This window comes from Gossypium hirsutum, chromosome A09, assembly GCF_007990345.1.
Source record: "Gossypium hirsutum isolate 1008001.06 chromosome A09, Gossypium_hirsutum_v2.1, whole genome shotgun sequence".
Taxonomy (NCBI): Eukaryota; Viridiplantae; Streptophyta; class Magnoliopsida; order Malvales; family Malvaceae; genus Gossypium; species Gossypium hirsutum.
Genome location: NC_053432.1, coordinates 33083491 through 33104079, shown reverse-complemented (window position 1 = coordinate 33104079; position 20589 = coordinate 33083491). Strand labels below are relative to the sequence as shown.

Below are 20589 nucleotides of genomic sequence, written 5' to 3'. Positions count from 1 at the left end.
AGAAATTAATCATGATAATTCCCAACTGCCCGTATCCCTCAAATCTCTCCACTCAACCCACTACCTAGAATTCCTGTTTGACCAAAACACTCTTGGTTAAACGAGCAAAAATAGCATCCTTGCTGGCACAGGGATTCAAACACGAGACCTCCAACACACCAACATACGTCTTAACCACTAGACCAGCAGGCCCATTCTGATGTGAAATTACAAAAAATTAATATAAGCCCATTGAAAAGTGTTAGGGCTTACTTCCAAAAATAACCAAAATTTTCCAAATACAAGGCTTGAAATTGGGACCTCCCTCACACACCCAGAACAGTTAACCACTGAAGCAAATACATATTTTTGGGGCGTTACAACTCCACCCCCTAAAAGAAAATTCCGTCCTCAAACTTTACCTGATTAGAATAGGAGGATACTACTGACGCATCAAATTCTTATACTGCTGATGCATTGAATTCTTAGGTTCCCACATGGCCTCTTCCGTGCTATGATTTCGCCACAGAACCTTTACCAGAGGAATGGATTTCTTTCGCAGAACCTTTACATCACGATCTAGAATCTGAACTGGCTCTTCCTCGAAAGTCAAGTTTGGCCTAGCATCAATTTCCTCAACAGAGACAATATGCGAGGGATCAGAGAGGTAGTGCCTCAACATCGAGATATGAAACACATCATGATTGCGGTCTAGCTTTGGAGGTAACACTAACAGATAGGCGATAGGTCCCACTCGTTTCAGAATCTAGTACAGCCCAATAAACCTAGGGCTCAATTTGCCCTTGCAACCAAACCTCAGAACCTTCTTCCATGGCGAGACATTTAGAAACACGAAGTCCCTCATAGAATACTCAATCTCGTGTCTCTTTAGATCCGCATAAGACGTTTGCCTGTCAAAAGCGGCTTGTAAACTATCCTAAATCAGTTTAAATAAATCCTCTGTCTCGGAGACTAATTTAAGACCCAGAACACGTCGTTCGCCCAACTCAGTCCAACATGAAGTACGAAACTTACGACCATATAGAGCCTCGTAAGGTGCCATCTGAATACTCGACTGGAAACTGTTATTATAGGCGAACTCTGCCAATGGTAAGTACTCCTACCAACTGCCTCAGAAATAAATCACACAGCTCTTCAACATATCTTCCAGTATCTGAATCACCCTTTCAGATTGGCCATCTGTCTGAGGATGGAAAGCAGTATTAAAATACAACCTTGAACCCAGAGCTTCATGTAGATTCTTCTAGAATTGAGATGTGAAGAGAGGATCCCTGTCAGAAATGATCGAGATGGGTAACCCACGCAAACTCTCTATTTCTGATACGTAGAGCTTAGCCAATTTCTAAAGAGAAAAGTTAGTCCTGACCGGGATGAAGTGAGTAGACTTGGTCAATTGATCCACGATGACCCAAACGAAATCAAGCGTTACATGCTCCCACTTCCAAAGGGGAATCTTAATTGGCTGCAGCAACCCTGAAGGTAGTTGGTGCTCAGCCTTAACCTACTGGCATGTAAGACATCTAGCCACAAAATCAGTAACTTTCTATTTCAGACCTGGCCACCAATACAACTCCTGAAGATCCCTGTACATCTTATTCTAGCCGGGATGCATAGCATAGGAACTACTATGCGCTTCCCTTAGAATAGACTGCCTAAAATCCTTATCATTCGGTATGCAAATCAGACCACGAAAACAAAGTAGCCTATCATTATTTATCCCAAAATCAGTAGTGTCACCATTCTCAACCTAATGGAAATTCAACTCAAGAGACTCATCTCCCACCTATTTACGTCTGATCTGCTATACCCATGTCAATTTTACCTGAAGTTCAGCTAACAGACTCCCATCGTAGAATAGGCTAAGCCGAGCAAACATCATTGTCAGATCGGTCATAGCCTTATAGCTCAACGCATCAGCCGCCACATTAGCCTCGCCGGGATGGTACTCAATGGTACAATCATAATCCTTAAGCAGCTCAACCCATCTACGCTGCCTAAGATTCAACTCCTTCTAAGTGAGGAGATACTTGAGGCTCTTATGATCAATGCATATAATACACTTCTCATCGTATAGATAGTGCCTCCAGATTTTCAATGCGAAGACTATGGCAGCCAATTCCAAATCATGTGTTAGATAGTTCACTTCATGAGTTTTGAGGTGACGAGATGCATATGCCACCACCTTACCATCCTGCATCAACACACAATCCAAACCGACATGTGATACATCACTATAAACCACAAAGTCCTTACGAGGCTCCGACTGAATCAGAATAGGAGCCTGAGTCAGAACAGTCTTGAGATTCTCGAAGCTCTCTTCCTGTGCATCAGTCCACACAAAAGGAACTTCCTTACATAAAAGCTTAGTCAACGGGGCTATGATCAAGGAGAACCTGTAACACCCTTAACTCAAATCTGTAACGCCCCAATTTTGTAAATCCTAAAATCTTTGTTAAAATTTATTTTGTACATCTATGACGTGGATGTATGTCTGCCTTAGTGGTTTAATACTTTGGGAGTGTTTGAGAGGGCATGGGTTCAAGCTTTGGCTTGAGCAAAATTTTGCTCCTAATTGAATAAATCATTGTCTTCTGATAGTAGGCTTCTTAAACTAATGAGACGGTGGCTTGACATAAAAAGCCAGCTAGTCTAGTGGTAAACGGCGTGATACTGAAGTTTAAGGACTTAAGTTTGAGTCCTATTGCACGCAAGGAATGTCTTTTTACAAACTACCGTGTGGGTGGTTATATGGTATTAGGACTCTATTGGTTGGATGATTGAAGGAATTTGAATTGGTCAAGTGAGGGATTAGAGGAGAGATTTGAGGAGTAATTGGGGGAGTGGATCAAGGAGTGGGGGAGTGATCTAGGGAGGATTTTGTAGGATTCGAAAGGGAGAATAGTTGTAGCCGAATAGGTACGTTGACCATAGGAATTCAACTTTGGAGTTTAGGGAGCCTCTCTTGCTTTTTATTTCGGGTTTTGGCATTTTTTGGTATTTTCGTCTTTGTTTTTGAAGCTAGGCATTACAAGATTTTATCGCGAGTACCCTTTCGGGTTTTGGTGAGTTCGATTCTACTCTTCCCTCAAGCCTCTAGTCCACCTATTTTTGTCCTTCACACTTTCTTGTGTTTCTCCTAATTGGTATTCTCTTTCATGGCCGAATAACAATTGCTTCCCCCCCTCACAAACCATTTTCAGTTGTTAGCTATACTTGTGGACTTCTTCTCCTCTCATTCTCTTAACTCTTCTGTTATTCTTGCTTTGGCCGAATCTTGTTAGAACCTAACCATCTCCTTCTCCTCTTTTCTTTTCTGTTTCTTTCCGTTTCTTTCTGAAGGTTTGCTGAAAACCCCTTGATATATTGGTAAGTGTTATGGTTTGTTCTCTCTAGCCGAACCTTATTAGGTTCTCCTCTCAAAGGTTTGGCTTATGTATATTTTTGGCCGATCGATTGTGTCTTTTCTTTTGTACCATGGGGAAATATCTCTTTAACACTTCTTTTTGTACGTTTGATGCTATGGACTAGGTTCATAGCTGGGTGTTAGGCTGACTACCTTAACCCTACAAGTGACATCTCCTTTATTGTTAAATACCTTAAGTCCTAGATGCTTTTATGTGGGATTGTAGATTCTTACGATTCGATTAATTGTCTTGTGTGAAGGTGAAGCATTGGAAGGAATACGTGGTTTTGGCAACAAGTGGGGTACTGCAATTGTTTGTTGGTAAGTAGCTACATTTTGGTTAATCGTTGCAATATTATGATTTTTGGATTAACAATGGTTTAGATTAATAAAAAGTTGTGTTTAACCATAGGCTCTCTACTTCGGAAGCATCTCGACTACAACTCCATAGCATGTGTGTGAACACTACCCTTAGATGTGTAACAGCAAAAGCCGAAAAGTCGAATGATGGGCTGTGGACCCACACTGACGTGTGGCCACCCATGTGGCAAGCTGTGTAACAAACATGGTTGTGTGGTCGATGGGATGGCCATGAGCGATTCCATGGGCTGAAAAAATATTGGCCCATTTTTGGGCCGAACTGGACCGTGTAGGCCCAATGGGCCTGTGGGTCCCACATAGGAAAAACGTACAATAGTGTGGTAAATTGTGGGCCAGGCTGTGTAAAGCACATGGCTAAGGCAAACCACATGGGTAAGGCCATTTTTGGGCTAGGTGGGCCATAATAGCATGTGGGCCCGCATGGGCCCACAATATGGGCTCTAGGCACATTGGTCACTAATTGGTTATTAAGGTTGCACTGGTCGCGCAAGACGACTATGGACCTGCTGTTGGACTGATAAGTGTAACTGTACCCCTATATGATGTATGTCTATTGAACATGCCATTTTTATTGTATATACATTTTTATTACGTTGCATTTCATGAGGTAGGATATATGATGCTTTGGAGGAAGTGTACTAAAAGGCTATAAGCCTATTTCTGGTAGCTCTACTGCAATTACTGTTTTAGTACTGTAATCGGTATGACTTGGTGTGTGGGGCTGGGTGGGTTGATTTTATCCCTACATGGTATGTAGGGCTGGTACAGAGATGGTGTGTTGCGGATGGTTTGGGTAGGATTCTTTGTTTGCATACTATACTAGAATAGGGTAAGGCCTAGACTGCCTCTGTTACTGAAACGGGCTCAGGCCCAAACTGCTACCGTTATTGAAAAGGGGCTAAGACCCTAAGTGAGACTATCGGGCATAGGCCTAGTTTGCAGTTGCTCTGATTGGTTGCTGTTATGGGATTTCACACACTGAGTTTTCGTAAACTCACCTATCGGGAAATCCCTAGGCCTAGATGGATCGAGGCGACAGAGGACTCTGAGGTGGCCACTCAACGTAGTTATTTTATTATTTATTATAATTAAGATTTTACTTTTGGGTTTTCATTATATAATAAGGCCTCTTAAAATGGTATTTTAATTCGTGGATTTAATTACTTTATTTTACTTGTTGGTAATAGGACACAGATTTTTAAGAAAATATAAACAAACGTTTTCTAGAAATATCACGTTTACTCAACCCAAAAAGTGGAAGTTTTTAAAACAAAATGACAAATTAACATGACTAATAATTTCTAAAACAACTTGAGTTTTCATTGAAAAAGCATCCAAAATCTTTGTTTTTAACCCTAAGAAGATTTTATGAAGATCGGTTTTTCACCAAGTTTATGTTTTGGAATAACACTCCAATGTACCATCTCAGATTCGGCCGTAATGTCTAAGCCGGGTTTGGGGTGTTACATTTAGTGGTATCAAATCTAGGCTGCAAAACTCGACTGTGGATTTGAGTTTTTCAAAAGGCGAAAAATTTTAACAAGGTTGTTCCAAATGGTTTAAAATGATTATCTAAATTTAGGAATGTTTTATTAAAGGGGTGGTACATCGAGTCTCTGTGTCGATCCTATAAGTCTTTCGAATGTATATACTAAAATAGTAATATTACTAAGACTACTCTAAATAGTAAAACTATATTGAAACTTTCTAGTTAGAGTAAACTACGAACTACGAAAACAAACTCTGAAATGATTTTGTTCATAAGATATCTGTAATAAACAGTGGAACAATAAAATGACTGGCAAAAACTTGCTAATACAGATAAAAGCACGACTAAATAATGAGAAGTAGGGGTATTCATGGTAGAGGTTGCGGCAGAGGCTATGGAAGTGCTCGGGCTAGGTCTTTGTCTTCTAGACACCAGCCTAATGAGAAAATTAAAGAGGCACCAGCTTCACTTATGGTTGAGACAGGGTCTCAAAATCGAGCAACTAGGGACGACGTACTGTCCCAAGCAATGTTGAGGATTTTGGAAAGGGCTGCTGGGCCTAGTACTTGTAACACCCCGTACCCGAGACCGTTGCCGGAGTCGAACACGAGGTATTTACGGACTTATTTCATTGATTTTCACAGTCCATTTTAAAATTTTCCAAACAAGCTGGCTAACTGCGTTACTGTTACCTTAAAAATCATATCCTGAGTTCCAAAACTCGAAAACCAGTTTCATAAATTTTACCTGAACTAGACTCATATATCCATATACAAATTTTTGTTTTAGAATTTTTGGTCTAGCCAATTAGTACAGTTTATTAGTTAAATTCTCCCCTATTTCAGGGTTCGACTGCTCTGACCTTCATGCATTACAACTTATATATCTTCCTGTACAGGGCATCATTACTTATGCTGTTTGTTTCTAACAAAAGTAGACTCAAAAGGGAATCTGTAGATATATGGCATGACCTCTAACTATCTCTAGTTAATTTATAGTGAATTTCCAAAGTCAGATCAGGGGATCCAAAAATCGCTCTGACCCTGTTCCACGAAAACTTAAATATATCTTAAAATACGACTCATATGATCGTTTCGTTTCTTCCATATGAAAATCAATTCATCAAGGTTCGATTACATAATTTATTCACTATTTAATTCCATTCCTACTATTTTTAGTGATTTTTCTAATCCACACTACTGCTGCTGTCAGCATCTGTTTTTAAGGTAAACTTTACCTATTTCATGGTTTTCCATGAATCAACTAGAATTTGTCATTCAAAGCACCAAATGATCATGATTAACCATTCCAATGGCTAATCGTTACCAAACATTTCCATACCTCTCAATGAACAACATACAAAACGATTTTAATGCTATGCTCAAAGTATATATATATAAGCCATTTTTGCATGGCTATCCAAATTTATACAAAACCAAAGGGTACATGACCAACAACAAAAAGGGTAGTCCTATACATGCCATTTTCAGAGTTCAACCAAAAGTGTACCAAAAGGGCTTTGATAGTGTGGACGACTTCGACTTCGAAAATCCCGATTCCGATAGCTGACGAACCAAAATCTATAAAACAGAGAATCAAAGAAACGGAGTAAGCATTTAATGCTTAGTAAGTTTTGAGCAATGAAATTAGGCACAATTGAAGTATAGCATTCATATGACTAAACGGATAATTTCATATACACACATTCTCAAAATCATACCTACTTCACATTACCAACCCTTATACTCATACATAAGAAATCAAATTAACCAAAAGCCGGAAGCTCATTAATCGACTGAGCGAATACTATTTAAAAAGAATCAATTAATCCAATGCATATACGAAACATACCTCATCGTTGGGATTTTACGAGCATATTAATTGAAATTATTACAGCAAGATCGCTCATTCCCAAACAAAGTACCTTCGGGATTTAACCGGATATAGCTACTCGTTCAAATGCCTTCGAGACTTAGCCCGGATATAATAGCTCGCACCAATGCCTTCGGGACTTAGCTCGGATATAGTAACTCGCACAAATGCCTTCGGGACTTAGCCCGGAATTAGTCACTAGCACAAATGCCTTCGTTGTCATCCGAATATTCATGCACATATTAGTAAATCATGACACATCTTTATTTCATTTTCATAACTAGAATTCAAACACAAATCAATTTTTAAGCATTCCCATTTTCGGCTCAATAGCCACGTACAAATAGCATGGTTTGGTTTGCTTTGTGACATGATCTCTATGCACATACGGCTACCCATCATACGTATAGACTAATTAACTCAACATATAATTCAAGTAGAATCATTATATCACCGTATATTTGTTATAATTATACGTCATGACTTAATCAAATCGTAAACTAAGTTTCATTACTCGAAAACTTACCTCGGATGTTGTCGAACGATTTCGACGGCTATTCGATCACTTTTTCCTTCCCTTTATCGGATTTAGTTCCCCCTTGCTCTAGCGCTTAATTTAACAAATAAATTGATTTAATCATTTGAACTTCAAAAAGAGAAACTCAAGGTACTTAACCCATATATACATTAGACATTAGAGTCACATATATATGAAATCATGATTCAACTCAACATATTAGCCCACACTCTCTTTTAGCCGATCATCTAAGCCAAGATAAAAGCATCAATATGCTTGCCTCTAACCGAATACATGCAACATCAATCTACCTCATGTGGCCGAATATGCATGTCTATGTTGAGGCCGATTCTATACTTAATACATTCTACAAATATGGTTACTTGTATTGACTAAATACCATTTTGTTTCAAGTTCAAAACTCGGCTAATACCCATATATACACTAGCAATCAAATATTAACATTTTTACTTCACCTTAATAGCTAGCTTAGCAAGCCTTAATTTAACATATAATTGTTCATAACACAATTAAAGTATCCTCTCCATTCCATCAATTCAAAACACATACATTAACCTAATATCAATTAACTAAGCACTTTAACAATTTTTTTCTTTAACTACACACATTCGGCAATGACAAAGACAATTTAACAAACCTTAAATTCAACTTATAACAACATATACTCAATATTCAAAGCATTTAACATCACTTCATCATGCTTTTACATCATGGCCGAATGCTCCTTTTAACCCATTTACCCTCACAAAGCATGAATTTCATCATCCAACTTACAAGCTTACAATCCCATGAATTTTAACCTCATAATATCTATCCAACTCTCACTCATTAGCTTCTATCATCAATCTCCAACAACACTAAATAAAAATATACTTCGTGGGTCTAAGGTAGAACCAAGAAAGGAACTCATAAATATCAGGATGTAAGCAACTACCATTGTTCATCTAGATTTAGCATGAAACAACAACCATCACCCTTATTAATCTCCATAGCCGAAAACCTTACTCATTCCACACTCAAAATTTGAACATGGGTTACAAAAATAACTTGATATCTCACTCCATATCAACTAAAATTTCAAGAACTAGTATAAACTTTCTTACCTTAATATTGACCTAAGATAACCGAAGGCTTCACTCCCTTCTTCCTCTTTTCATTTCGGCCAAGAAGAACCGATTTCTTCTTTTCTTTCTTCCTCAAGTCACGGCAATGGGGGGGGAACATGGATGAGACAACTTTGTTTTCATCACCCCTCCCTTTTCATTACTTTAATACTAACCTTTTATTTTATTCTTTCCCCCATAAAACACTAACACCAAATGTTTATAATAGGCTTTAACTTATAGCATGGCCGGCCACCATCTTGTTCTTTGGTTAATTTGACATGCAAGTACAATTTTTTTGCAACATGCATAAATAGGCCACTTTACATTTGCCTAGCACATTTCTAAATTTTCCCACATAAGTCCTATTTAATAAAATTCACTTACAATTAATGAAATTCCAATATGAAATTTTTATACATGCATACATACATATAATAAGCATCAACTATGACGGTTAATTATTTTTATGACTCGGTTTAGTGGTCCCGAAACCACTTTCCGACTAGGGTCACTTTAGGGCTGTCACAACTCTCCCCCACTTAAGAAATTTTTGTCCCCGAAAATCTTACCGGTAAATTGGTTTGGGTATCGTTCTTTCATAGAGTTCTCGGTCTCCCAAGTAGCTTCTTCCATCCCGTGTTTGAGCCATAACACTTTTACTAAAGGAACATTTTTGTTTCGTAACTCTTTCACTTCACGAGCCAGGATACGAATCGGTTCTTCTTCATAACTCATATCGGGTTGAATTTCAACCTCTGATGGATTAATTATGTGCGATGGATCAGATCTATAATGTCGAAGCATCGAAACATGAAAGACGTCGTGAATCTTTTCAAGTTTAGGGGGCAAAATCAATCTATACGCAACTGGACCGACTCGTTCGGATATTTCATATGGCCCGATGAACCTCGGACTCAATTTGCCCTTACGCCCAAATCTGAGTATCTTTTTCCAAGGTGAAACTTTAAGAAACACTTTATCTCCCACCTGATACTCAATGTCCTTTCGTTTCAAATCCGCGTACGACTTCTGACGATCTGATGCTGCCTTCAGACTTTCACGAATTATTTTTACTTTTTGCTCAGCATCTTTAATCAAATCAACTCCGAAAATTTTACTTTCACCGAGCTCGGTCCAAAACAATGGTGTACGGCATTTTCGACCGTACAAAGCCTCGTAAGGCTCCATCTTAATGCTTGACTGGAAACTATTGTTGTAAGCGAACTCAATCAAACGTAGATACCGTTCCCATGAACCACTAAACTCAAGGATGCAGCATCTCAACATATCCTCGAGTATCTGAATTATCCGCTCGGATTGACCATCGATTTGGGGGTGAAAAGCGGTGCTAAAATGCAACTTGGTACCCAAAGCTTCTTGCAATTTCTTCCAAAATCGCGAGGTGAATCTCGGATCTCTATCCGACACAATAGAAATGGGTACCCCGTGTAATCTCACAATCTGAGAAACATACAATTCAGCTAGTTTATCCAGTGAATAATCAGTACGTACGGGAATAAAATGAGCCGACTTAGTCAGTCTATCAACAACAACCCAAATCGCATCTTTCTTACTTGTCAACAATGGCAACCCAGACACAAAATCCATCGTGACTCGATCCTATTTCCATCAAGTATCATGATCGGCTGGAGTAAACCCGTAGGCACTTGATGTTCTGCTTTCACTTGTTGGCATATTAAACACTTCGAAACAAAATCGAAAATGTCTCGTCTCATACCATGCCACCAAAACTGACGTCTCAGATCGTTGTACATTTTCGTACTCCCCGGGTGAATTGATATTCGACTACTATGAGCTTCGTTCAGAATCATCGAAATAAGTTCTGAATTTCTTGGAACACACAAACGACTTCTGAACCTCAAACAATCGTCGTCATCAATTTGAAAATTTGACTCCCTATCCGAAACACATTCAGTCTGTTTTGCAACCAATTCATCATCGACTTTCTAAGCTTCACGAATTTGATGAATCAACAATGGTCTAGCCTTTAATTCTGCTACTAACACATTGTCAGATAGAATAGACAAGTGTACATTCATCGCTCGTAAAGCAAACAGTGATTTACGACTCAAAGCATCCGCAACCACATTAGCCTTTCCCGGGTGACAGTCAATGACAAGCTCATAATCTTTTAACAACTCAAGCCAATGTCATTGTCGCAGATTCAAGTCTCTTTGAGTCATCAAATATTTGAGACTTTTGTGATCCGAATATACATGGCACTTCTCACCAAATAAGTAATGTCGCCATATTTTCAAAGCGAATACGATGGCAGCCAGTTCGAGATCATGGGTTGGATAATTTTTCTCATGTGGCTTCAGTTGCCTCGACGCATAAGCTACAACTCGACCTTCTTGCATCAATACACATCCCAACCCAAGTAAGGATGCATCACTGTAAATGACGAACTCCTTGCCTGATTCGGGCTGCACTAGTACTGGAGCTTCCGTCAAATGAGTTTTCAATTGATCGAAACTTTTCTAACACTTTTCTGTCCATTCAAACTTAACATCTTTCTGAAGTAGTTTCGTCATTGGTGTGGCTATCATCGAGAAAACTTTTACAAACCGTCGATAGTAACTGGTAAGTCCTAAAAAGCTCTGAACCTCAGTAATATTTCCCGGAGGCTTCTAGTTAAGTATGGCCAAAATTTTGTTCGAATCAACTCGAATACCCGATGCAGATACCACATGACCCAAGTAGCTAACCTCTCTTAACTAGAATTCACACTTACTGAACTTAGCATATAACTGCTTATCCCGTAAAATTTGCAACACTAATCCCAGATGTTCAGCATGATCGGTTTCATTTCTCGAATAGACCAAGATATCATCGATAAACACAACTACAAACCGATCCAAATATGGTTTGAAGATCCGATTCATCAAATCCATAAATACCGCAGGGGCATTAGTGAGCCCAAACAGCATCACTAAGAATTCGTAGTGACCGTATCTCGTTCTGAAAGCGGTTTTGGGTATATCCGATTCTCTAATTCGTAACTGATAATAACCCGATCTCAAATCTATCTTTGAAAACACCGAGGCTCCCTTTAGTTGATCAAACAAATCATCAATGTGCGGTACCAGATATTTATTCTTTATTGTCACCTTATTCAGCTGACGATAGTCGATGCACAACCTCATGGTTCCGTCCTTCTTTTTCACAAACAATACTGGTGCACCCAAGGTGAGAAACTTGGTGGAGCGAAACCTCTATCCGTCAACTCTTGCAACTGATCTTTCAACTCTTTTAACTCGGTTGGTGCCATACGATATGGAGCTATCGAAATCGGTGTAGTCCCAAGTACAAGCTCAATACCAAAGTCTACCTCCCGAACAGGTGGTAAACCCGGTAATTCTTCGGGAAAAACATCCGAGTATTCACAAACCACCGGCACAGATTCAAGTTTCCTTCCTGGCTCTTTATTATCAAGTACGTATGCAAGATACGCTTCACACCCCTTTCTCACATATCTTTGAGCTAACATCAAGGATATTATTGTTGGCAATCCATACAAGGTAGTAGACTCAACTCGGATTATCTCATTATTTGCGCACCTCAAATCAATAGTCTTGCTTTTGCAATTCACAACCGCATCATGCACGGTCAACCAATCCAAACCGAGAATAACATCAAACTCATCAAACGGAAAAAGCATCAAGTCCACCGGAAAATAGGAACCTCGAATTACTAGGGGACATTTCTTACACACTTTGTCGACAAGCACGTAACGACCCAAGGGATTTGACACCCGAAGTACGAACTCAGTAGACTCAATAGGTAAAGTCTTACTGGATGCTAAGGTTTCACATATATAAGAATGAGTAGAACCAGGGTCAATCAAAGCAATCACATTAGTATCAAAGAGAGTAAAAGTACCGGTAATAACATCTGGCGGGGAAGCATCCTCGCGTGCGCGTATAGCGTAAGCTCTAGCAGGAGCACGAGCCTCAGATCTGGTTGTAGCATCTCTAGATCCTCTCTGACCGCCACTAGCATTGCCCGTATTTCTAGACGGTCTACCCCGAGCAGTAGTAGCACCAGGTTTCCCACTCTGATTTACGTTCTGTTCAGACAATCTCGGGCAATCTTTAATAAAGTGGTCAGCTGATCCGCACTTGTAACAGGAGCGGTCATGGAATCTACAACTCCCCAAATGCCATTTACCACAATATTGACACTCCGTTCTGTCTCGACGATCATTTCCAACACTGGCGACCGAAGTGACTCGTGCACTCACAGGGGGTCGATCGCGATCTCGTCTAGAAAAACCCGAAGTGTATCTAGACCGGCCTAAGTCATCTCTAAATTTCTTCGATGACTGTTGGAAGGGCTTCCCCGAAGACCTCTTACGAAACTCCTTTGCTCCCACCTCAGCTTTTCTTTTCTCCATACTGAGCTCCTCGGCTTTGAAAGCTCGCTCGACAAACACCACAAATTCTCGGATTTCCAAAATGCCAACATACAGCTTTATATCATCATTCAGTCCATCCTCAAAACGTTTACACATCACGGCTTCTGAAGAAATACATTCTCGAGTGTACCGGCTAAGCCTTACAAACTTTCGTTCATAGTCGGTAACCGACATGGAACCTTGTTTAAGTTCAAGAAATTCCTTCCGTTTTTGATCCATGAATCTCTGACTGATATACTTTTTCCGAAACTCGGTTTGGAAAAACTCCCAAGTTACTTGCTCTCTGGGCACAACAGAAGTCAACGTATTCCACCAATAGTAGGCAGAATCACGTAGCAAGGAGATAGTACACTTTAGGCACTCATCGGGTGTGCAAGATAGCTCATTGAGTACCCGAATAGTGTTGTCCAACCAAAATTCAGCTTGCTCGGCATCATCGCTGTCTGTAGCTTTAAATTTAGTAGCCCCGTGTTTTCGGATTCTGTCAATTGGGGGCTTATTTGGCCTTATTTGGTCAGTTGCCGGAGGTATTGTAGGTGCAGGGGTGGTATTAGTCGGGAATGGAGGTTGTGGAACAGCCGTATTAGTTCGAATGTATTGGTTGAACCAATCATTCATCACGCTATAAAAAGCTTGTCTAGCTTCATCGTTCGGATTACTAGCAATAGGTTGAGAGTCCGCCGGCACTGTCCCTTGCGCGGGAGCAGGCGCTACACTCTCAAGATCATCAGCTACCGCTCGGTTGGGATCGGGATCCATTACTATAAATAAACTAATTTTCAATTTTCAGAAATCACCACACTATCAAATAATCGCATAAATGGCATGTATAACTAGACCCAAACGTATTACGGTAGTCATAGAATCGACTAAACCATAGCTCTGATACCAATAAAATTGTAACACCCCGTACCCGAGACTGTTTCCGGAGTCGAACACGAGGTATTTATGGACTTATTTCATTGATTTTCATAGTCCATTTTAAAATTTTCCAGACAAGCTGGCTAACTGCGTCACTGTTACCTTAAAAATCATATCTTGAGTTTCGAAACTCTAAAACCAGTTTCGTAAATTTTACCTGAAACTATCCATCTAAAAATTTTTTTATAGAATTTTTGGTCGAGCCAATTAGTACAGTTTATTAGTTAAAATCTCCCCTATTTCAGGGTTTGACTGCTCTGACATTCATGCATTACGACTTATATATCTTCCTGTACAGGGCTTCATTACTTATGCCGTTTATTTCTAACGAAACTAGACTCAAAAAGTAATTTATACATATATGGAATGACCTCTAATTATCTCTGGTTAATTTATAGTGAATTTCCAAAGTCAGATCAGGGGATCCAGAAATCGCTCTGGCCCTATTCCACGAAAACTTAAATATCTCTTAAAATACGACTCATATGATCGTTTAGTTTCGTCCATATGAAAATCAATTCATCAAGGTTCGATTAAATAATTTATTCACTATTTAATTCCATTCTTACTATTTTTAGTGATTTTTCTAATCCACACCACTACTGCTGTCAGCATTTGTTTTTAAGGTAAACTTTACCTCTTTCATGGTTTTCCATGAATCAACTAGAATTTGTCATTCAAAGACCAAATGATCATGATTAACCATTCCAATGGCTAATCGTTACCAAACATTTCCATACCTCTCAATGAACAGCATACAAAACGATTTTAATGCTATGCTCAAAGTATATATATAAGCCATTTTTGCATGGCTATCCAAATTTATACAAAACCAAAGGGTACATGACCAACAACAAAAAGGGTAGTCCTATACATGCCATTTTCAGAGTTCAACCAAAAGTGTACCAAAAGGGCTTTGATAGTGTGGACGACTTCGACTTTGAAAATCCCAATTCCGATAGCTGACGAACCAAAATCTATAAAACAGAGAATCAAAGAAACGGAGTAAGCATTTAATGCTTAGTAAGTTTTGAGCAATGAAATTAGGCACAATTGAAGTATAGCATTCATATGACTAAACGGATAATTTCATATACACACATTCTCAAAATCATACCTACTTCACATTACCAACCCTTATACTCATACATAAGAAATCAACTTAACCAAAAGCCGGAAGCTCATTAATCGACTGAGCGAATACTATTTAAAAGGAATCAATTAATCCAATGCATATACGAAACATACCTCATCGTTGGGATTTTACGAGCATATTAATTGAAATTATTACAGCAAGATCGCTCATTCCCAAACCAAGTACCTTCGGGATTTAACCGGATATAGCTACTCGCTCAAATGCCTTCGGGACTTAGCCCGGATATAGTAGCTCGCACCAATGCCTTCGGGACTTAGCCCGGATATAGTAACTCACACAAATGCCTTCGGGACTTAGCCCGGATATAGTAACTCGCACAAGTGCCTTCGGGACTTAGCCCGAAATTATTCACTAGCACAAATGCCTTCGCGACTTAGCCCGGAATTAGTCACTAGCACAAATGCCTTCGTTGTCATCCGAATATTCATGCACATATCAGTAAATCATGACATATCTTTATTTCATTTTCATAACTAGAATTCAAACACAAATCAATTATTAAGCATTCCCATTTTCGGCTCAATAGCCACATACAAATAGCATGGTTTGGTTTGCTTTGTGACATGATCTCTATGCACATACGGCTACCCATCATACGTATAGACTAATTAACTCAACATATAATTCAAGTAGAATCATTATATCACCGTATATTTGTTATGATTATATGTCATGACTTAATCAAATCGTAAACTAAGTTTCATTACTCGAAAACTTACCTCGGATGTTGTCGAACGATTTCGATGGCTATTCGATCACTTTTTCCTTCCCTTTATCAGATTTTGTTCCCCCTTGCTGTTGAGCTTAATTTAACAAATAAATTGATTTAATCATTTGAACATCAAAAAGAGAAACTCAAGGTACTTAACCCATATATACATTAGACATTAGAGTCACATATATATGAAATCATGATTCAACTCAACATATTATCCCACACTCTCTTTTAGCCGATCATCTAAGCCAAGATAAAAGCATCAATATGCTTGCCCCTAACCGAATACATGCAACATCAATCTACCTCATGTGGTCGAATATGGATGTCTATGTTGAGGCCGATTCTATACTTAATACATTCTACAAATATGGTTACTTGTATTGACTAAATACCATTTTGTTTCAAGTTCAAAACTCGACTAATACCCATATATACACTAGCAATCAAATATTAACATTTGTACTTCACCTTAATAGCTAGCTTAGCAAGCCTTAATTTAACATATAATTGTTCATAACACAATTAAAGTATCCTCTTCATTCCATCAATTCAAAACACATACATTAACCTAATATCAATTAACTAAGCATTTTAACAATATTTTTCTTTAACTACACACATTCGGCAATGACAAGAAAATTTAACAAACCTTAAATTCAACTTATAACAACATATACTCAATATTCAAAGCATTTAACATCACTTCATCATGCTTTTACATCATGGCCGAATGCTCCTTTTAACCCATTTACCCTCACAAAGCATGAATTTCATCATCCAACTTACAAGCTTACAATCCCATGAATTTTAACCTCATAATATCTATCCAACACTCACTCATTAGCTTCTATCATCAATCTCCAACAACACTAAATAAAAATATACTTCGTGGGTCTAAGGTAGAACCAAGAAAGGAACTCATAAATATCAAGATGTAAGCAACTACCATTGTTCATCTAGATTTAGCATGAAACAACAACCATCACCCTTATTAATCTCCATAGCCGAAAACCTTACTCATTCCACACTCAAAATTTCAACATGGGTTACAAAAATAACTTGAGATCTCACCCTATATCAACTAAAATTTCAAGAACTAGTATAAACTTTCTTACCTTAATATTGACCTAGGATAACCGAAGGCTTCACTCCCTTCTTCCTCTTTTCATTTCGGCCAAGAAGAACCGATTTCTTCTTTTCTTTCTTCCTCAAGTCACGGCAATGGGGGGGGGAAACATGGATAGACAACTTTGTTTTCATCACCCCTCCCTTTTCATTACTTTAATACTAACCTTTTATTTTATTCTTTCCCCCATAAAACACTAACACCAAATGTTTATAATAGGCTTTAACTTATAGCATGGTCGGCCACCATCTTGTTCTTTGGTTAATTTGACATGCAAGTACAATTTTTTTGCAACATGCATAAATAGGCCACTTTACATTTGCCTAGCACATTTCTAAATTTTCCCACATAAGTCCTATTTAATAAAATTCACTTACAATTAACGAAATTCCAATATGAAATTTTTATACATGCATACATACATATAATAAGCATCAACTATGACGGTTAATTATTTTTATGACTCGGTTTAGTGGTCCCGAAACCACTTTCCGACTAGGGTCACTTTAGGGCTGTCACAGTACTGGTATTGGAGGCTGTGGGTCGATTACGGAACGACTTAGGTCTAATGGGGCACAGATATTTAGGGGTATTGTTGTAGTTGCCCCTAATGTGGCTGAATATTGGATGGAGGGCACAAAATGGATCATGGATGACCTTGATTGCATGATCAGAAGTTAAAAGGTGCAGTATCCCTACTAAGAGAAGAGGCTTGCCAGTGGTGGCTCACCGTTAAAGAGGGCACTCAAGCCGATCGATTGACCTGGGAGTTTTTCAAGACTACTTTTTAGGCTAAGTATGTAGGTGCCAGTTATGTGGATGCCCGTAGGAGGGAATTTTTGAACTTAACTCAAAGAGATAGGACGGTGGCTAAATATGAGGCTGAATTTTTATGACTGAGCCGTTATGTACGTGGGAAAGTGGCAACATAATTTGAACGGTGTGTTTGATTTGAGGATGGCCCCAGAGATGGTTTAAGGGTTCTAATAGCTCCTCAGAGGGAGCGTGATTTTGTAGCACTCGTTGATAAGGAAAAAATTGTAGAGGATGTGATGCGCACTAAGCGCCAGAATAGAGAGAAAGGCAGAGCTAAGAGGGATGTTGAGCCCTCAATTTCTTTTCAGAGGTTCAAGAAAAAGCCCAAAACTGATGGGCCAGTTAGAGCGAGGGCTCCTACCGCTGCTACTCCTGGACCGTAGTTTTATGCTGATTGTGGGAAACGTGACCAGGGCAAATGTTGGAAAAAGAAGTGTGCATGTCTGAGGTGCGATTCGATGGAGAACCATGTTAAGGATTATCCAAGGAGACTCGAGCAGATGCAAGCTGCTGGCATGGGTAATGTACAGCGAGGTAGTCAGCAGCCACTAAGGGGCTGGGGTTAGGTCAGAGGTGAAAATGGTATGGGCTGGGGTCGTAGAGCACCGAGCAGTGCTATTAGTCATACTGGGGTAAGGTAGCTGGCACTGGTTTATTCTGCACGTCGCCGAGAAGACGGAGACGCTTCGGATGTCATTACAGGTACGTTCTTTTTCCATAATGTACCTTATATTGCATTAATTGATGTTAGGTCTACTCGTTCGTACATAGCATGCTCTATGTGTAAGATATTAGGTTTTATGGCTGAAAACACTATGAGTGAGATTACTGTTCTAAATCCACTGGGGCAGTCCATTCAGGTAAATAAGAAGTTTAGAGATGTTCCCTTAGAGATACAATGAGTTATCTTTCTGGCCGATATTATGGAACTACCTTTCGAAGAATTTGATCTGATACTGGGCATGGATTGGTTAGTTAAACATTGGGTAAGTTTGGATTGTGCCAGTAAATAGGTTGTACTAAGAACTAAGGCTGGTGAGGAGGTAGCGGTAAATGGGGATCGACGAAAATATTTGAATAATGTAATTTCTGCATTAAGGGCTGAGAAATTGGTTCGCAAGGGTTGTGAGGCGTTCTTGGCCTATGTCAGTGTTTCAGATAGTGGAGACTCTTTGGTGAAGGATATCAGAATAGTCAAGGATTTTTCGAACGTCTTTCCCAAGGAACTGTCGGGGTTACCTCCAGAACGTGAAGTGGAGTTAGGGATTATGCTCCTCCCTGGTACTGCTCCGTTGTCCATCGCTCCTTATAGAATGACACCGAAAGAGCTTGTAGAGCTTAAGGCCCAAATTCAAGAGTTACTGGACCGTGGGTTTATCCAACCTAATGTGTCTACGTGGGGAGCACCAGTCTTGTTTGTGAAAAAGAAGGATGAATCCATGCGTATATGCATCGACTATAGGCAATTGAACAAGTTAACCATTAAGAATAAATACCCTCTGCCAAGAATTAATGATCTATTTGATCAATTGCGAGGAGTGTCGATTTTCTCTAAAATAGGTCTCTAGTCGGGGTATCACCAACTGAGAGTTAAAGAGGCCGATGTGCACAAGGCAGTGTTTAAGACTTGTTATGGTCATTACAAGTTCCTGGTAATGCCTTTTGGACTGACGAATGCACCGACAGCTTTTATGGATTTGATGAACCGTATGTTCCAACCTTATTTAGACTAGTTCGTAGTAGTGTTCATTGATGGTATTCTGGTGTATTCGAAGAATGAGTTTGAGCATTATGAACATCTCCAAGTAGTTCTGTAGATTTTGAGAGAGAAACAGTTGTACGCCAAATTCAGCAAGTGTGAATTCTGGTTACGAGAGGTAATGTTTCTAGGACATATGGTTTCTGCTGAGGGGATTAGGGTTGAACCTCAGAAAATTGAGGTTGTGTTGGATTGGAAGCAACCTAAAACTGTGCTGAAAATTTGTAGTTTTCTGGGACTGGCTGGGTACTATCAAAGATTTGTAAAAGGGTTTTCACTAATTGTCGCGCATTTAACTAAGCTTCTCCGTAGGGGTGTGCCTTTTAAATGGGGTGCTGAGCAGCAAGAGAGCTTTGAGAAGCTCAAGAAAGTTTTGACAGAGGCCCTTGTCTTGATTCAGCCAGAGTCTGGGAATGAATTTACTGTCTACAGCAATGCATCACACGTTGGTTTGAGGTGTGTGTTAATGCAAGATGGCAAGGTTGTGGCATATGCATCTCGCCAGCTTATGAATTATCTGATGCATGACTTTGAGTTGGCCACAGTGGTATTTGCATTGAAGATTTGGAGGCATTACTTGTACGGTGAGAAGTGTATCATTTACATGTATCACAAGAGCCTCGAGTATCTCCTTACTCAGAAGGAGATAAACCATAGGCAGCATAGATGTATTAAGTAGTTTAAAGATTATGATTGTTCGATTGAATATCATCATGGTAAGACTAATGTGGTAGCCGGTACACTGAGCATTAGAGTTGTAACTGATCTGAGAGCAATGTTTGCTCATCTTAGCTTGTTTGATAATGGCAGCTTGTTGGCTGAGCTTCAAATTAAACCAATGTGGACTAAGCAGATAAGGAATAAAC

The 20589-nt window shown here is 39.3% G+C and overlaps 1 protein-coding gene across 1 annotated transcript; it reads right to left on the bottom strand.

The window, feature by feature from the left end:
• Nucleotides 1-421: 421 nt before the first annotated feature.
• LOC107934033 (uncharacterized) lies at nucleotides 422-1894 on the bottom strand. Its single transcript, XM_016866368.1, has 3 exons — nucleotides 1823-1894; nucleotides 1367-1501; nucleotides 422-745 (listed from the first exon to the last, which is right to left on the bottom strand). Exons 1-3 carry the CDS (start codon nucleotides 1892-1894, stop codon nucleotides 422-424), a joined length of 531 nt encoding a protein of 176 aa, XP_016721857.1.
• Between the last annotated feature and the right edge of the window lie 18695 nt (nucleotides 1895-20589).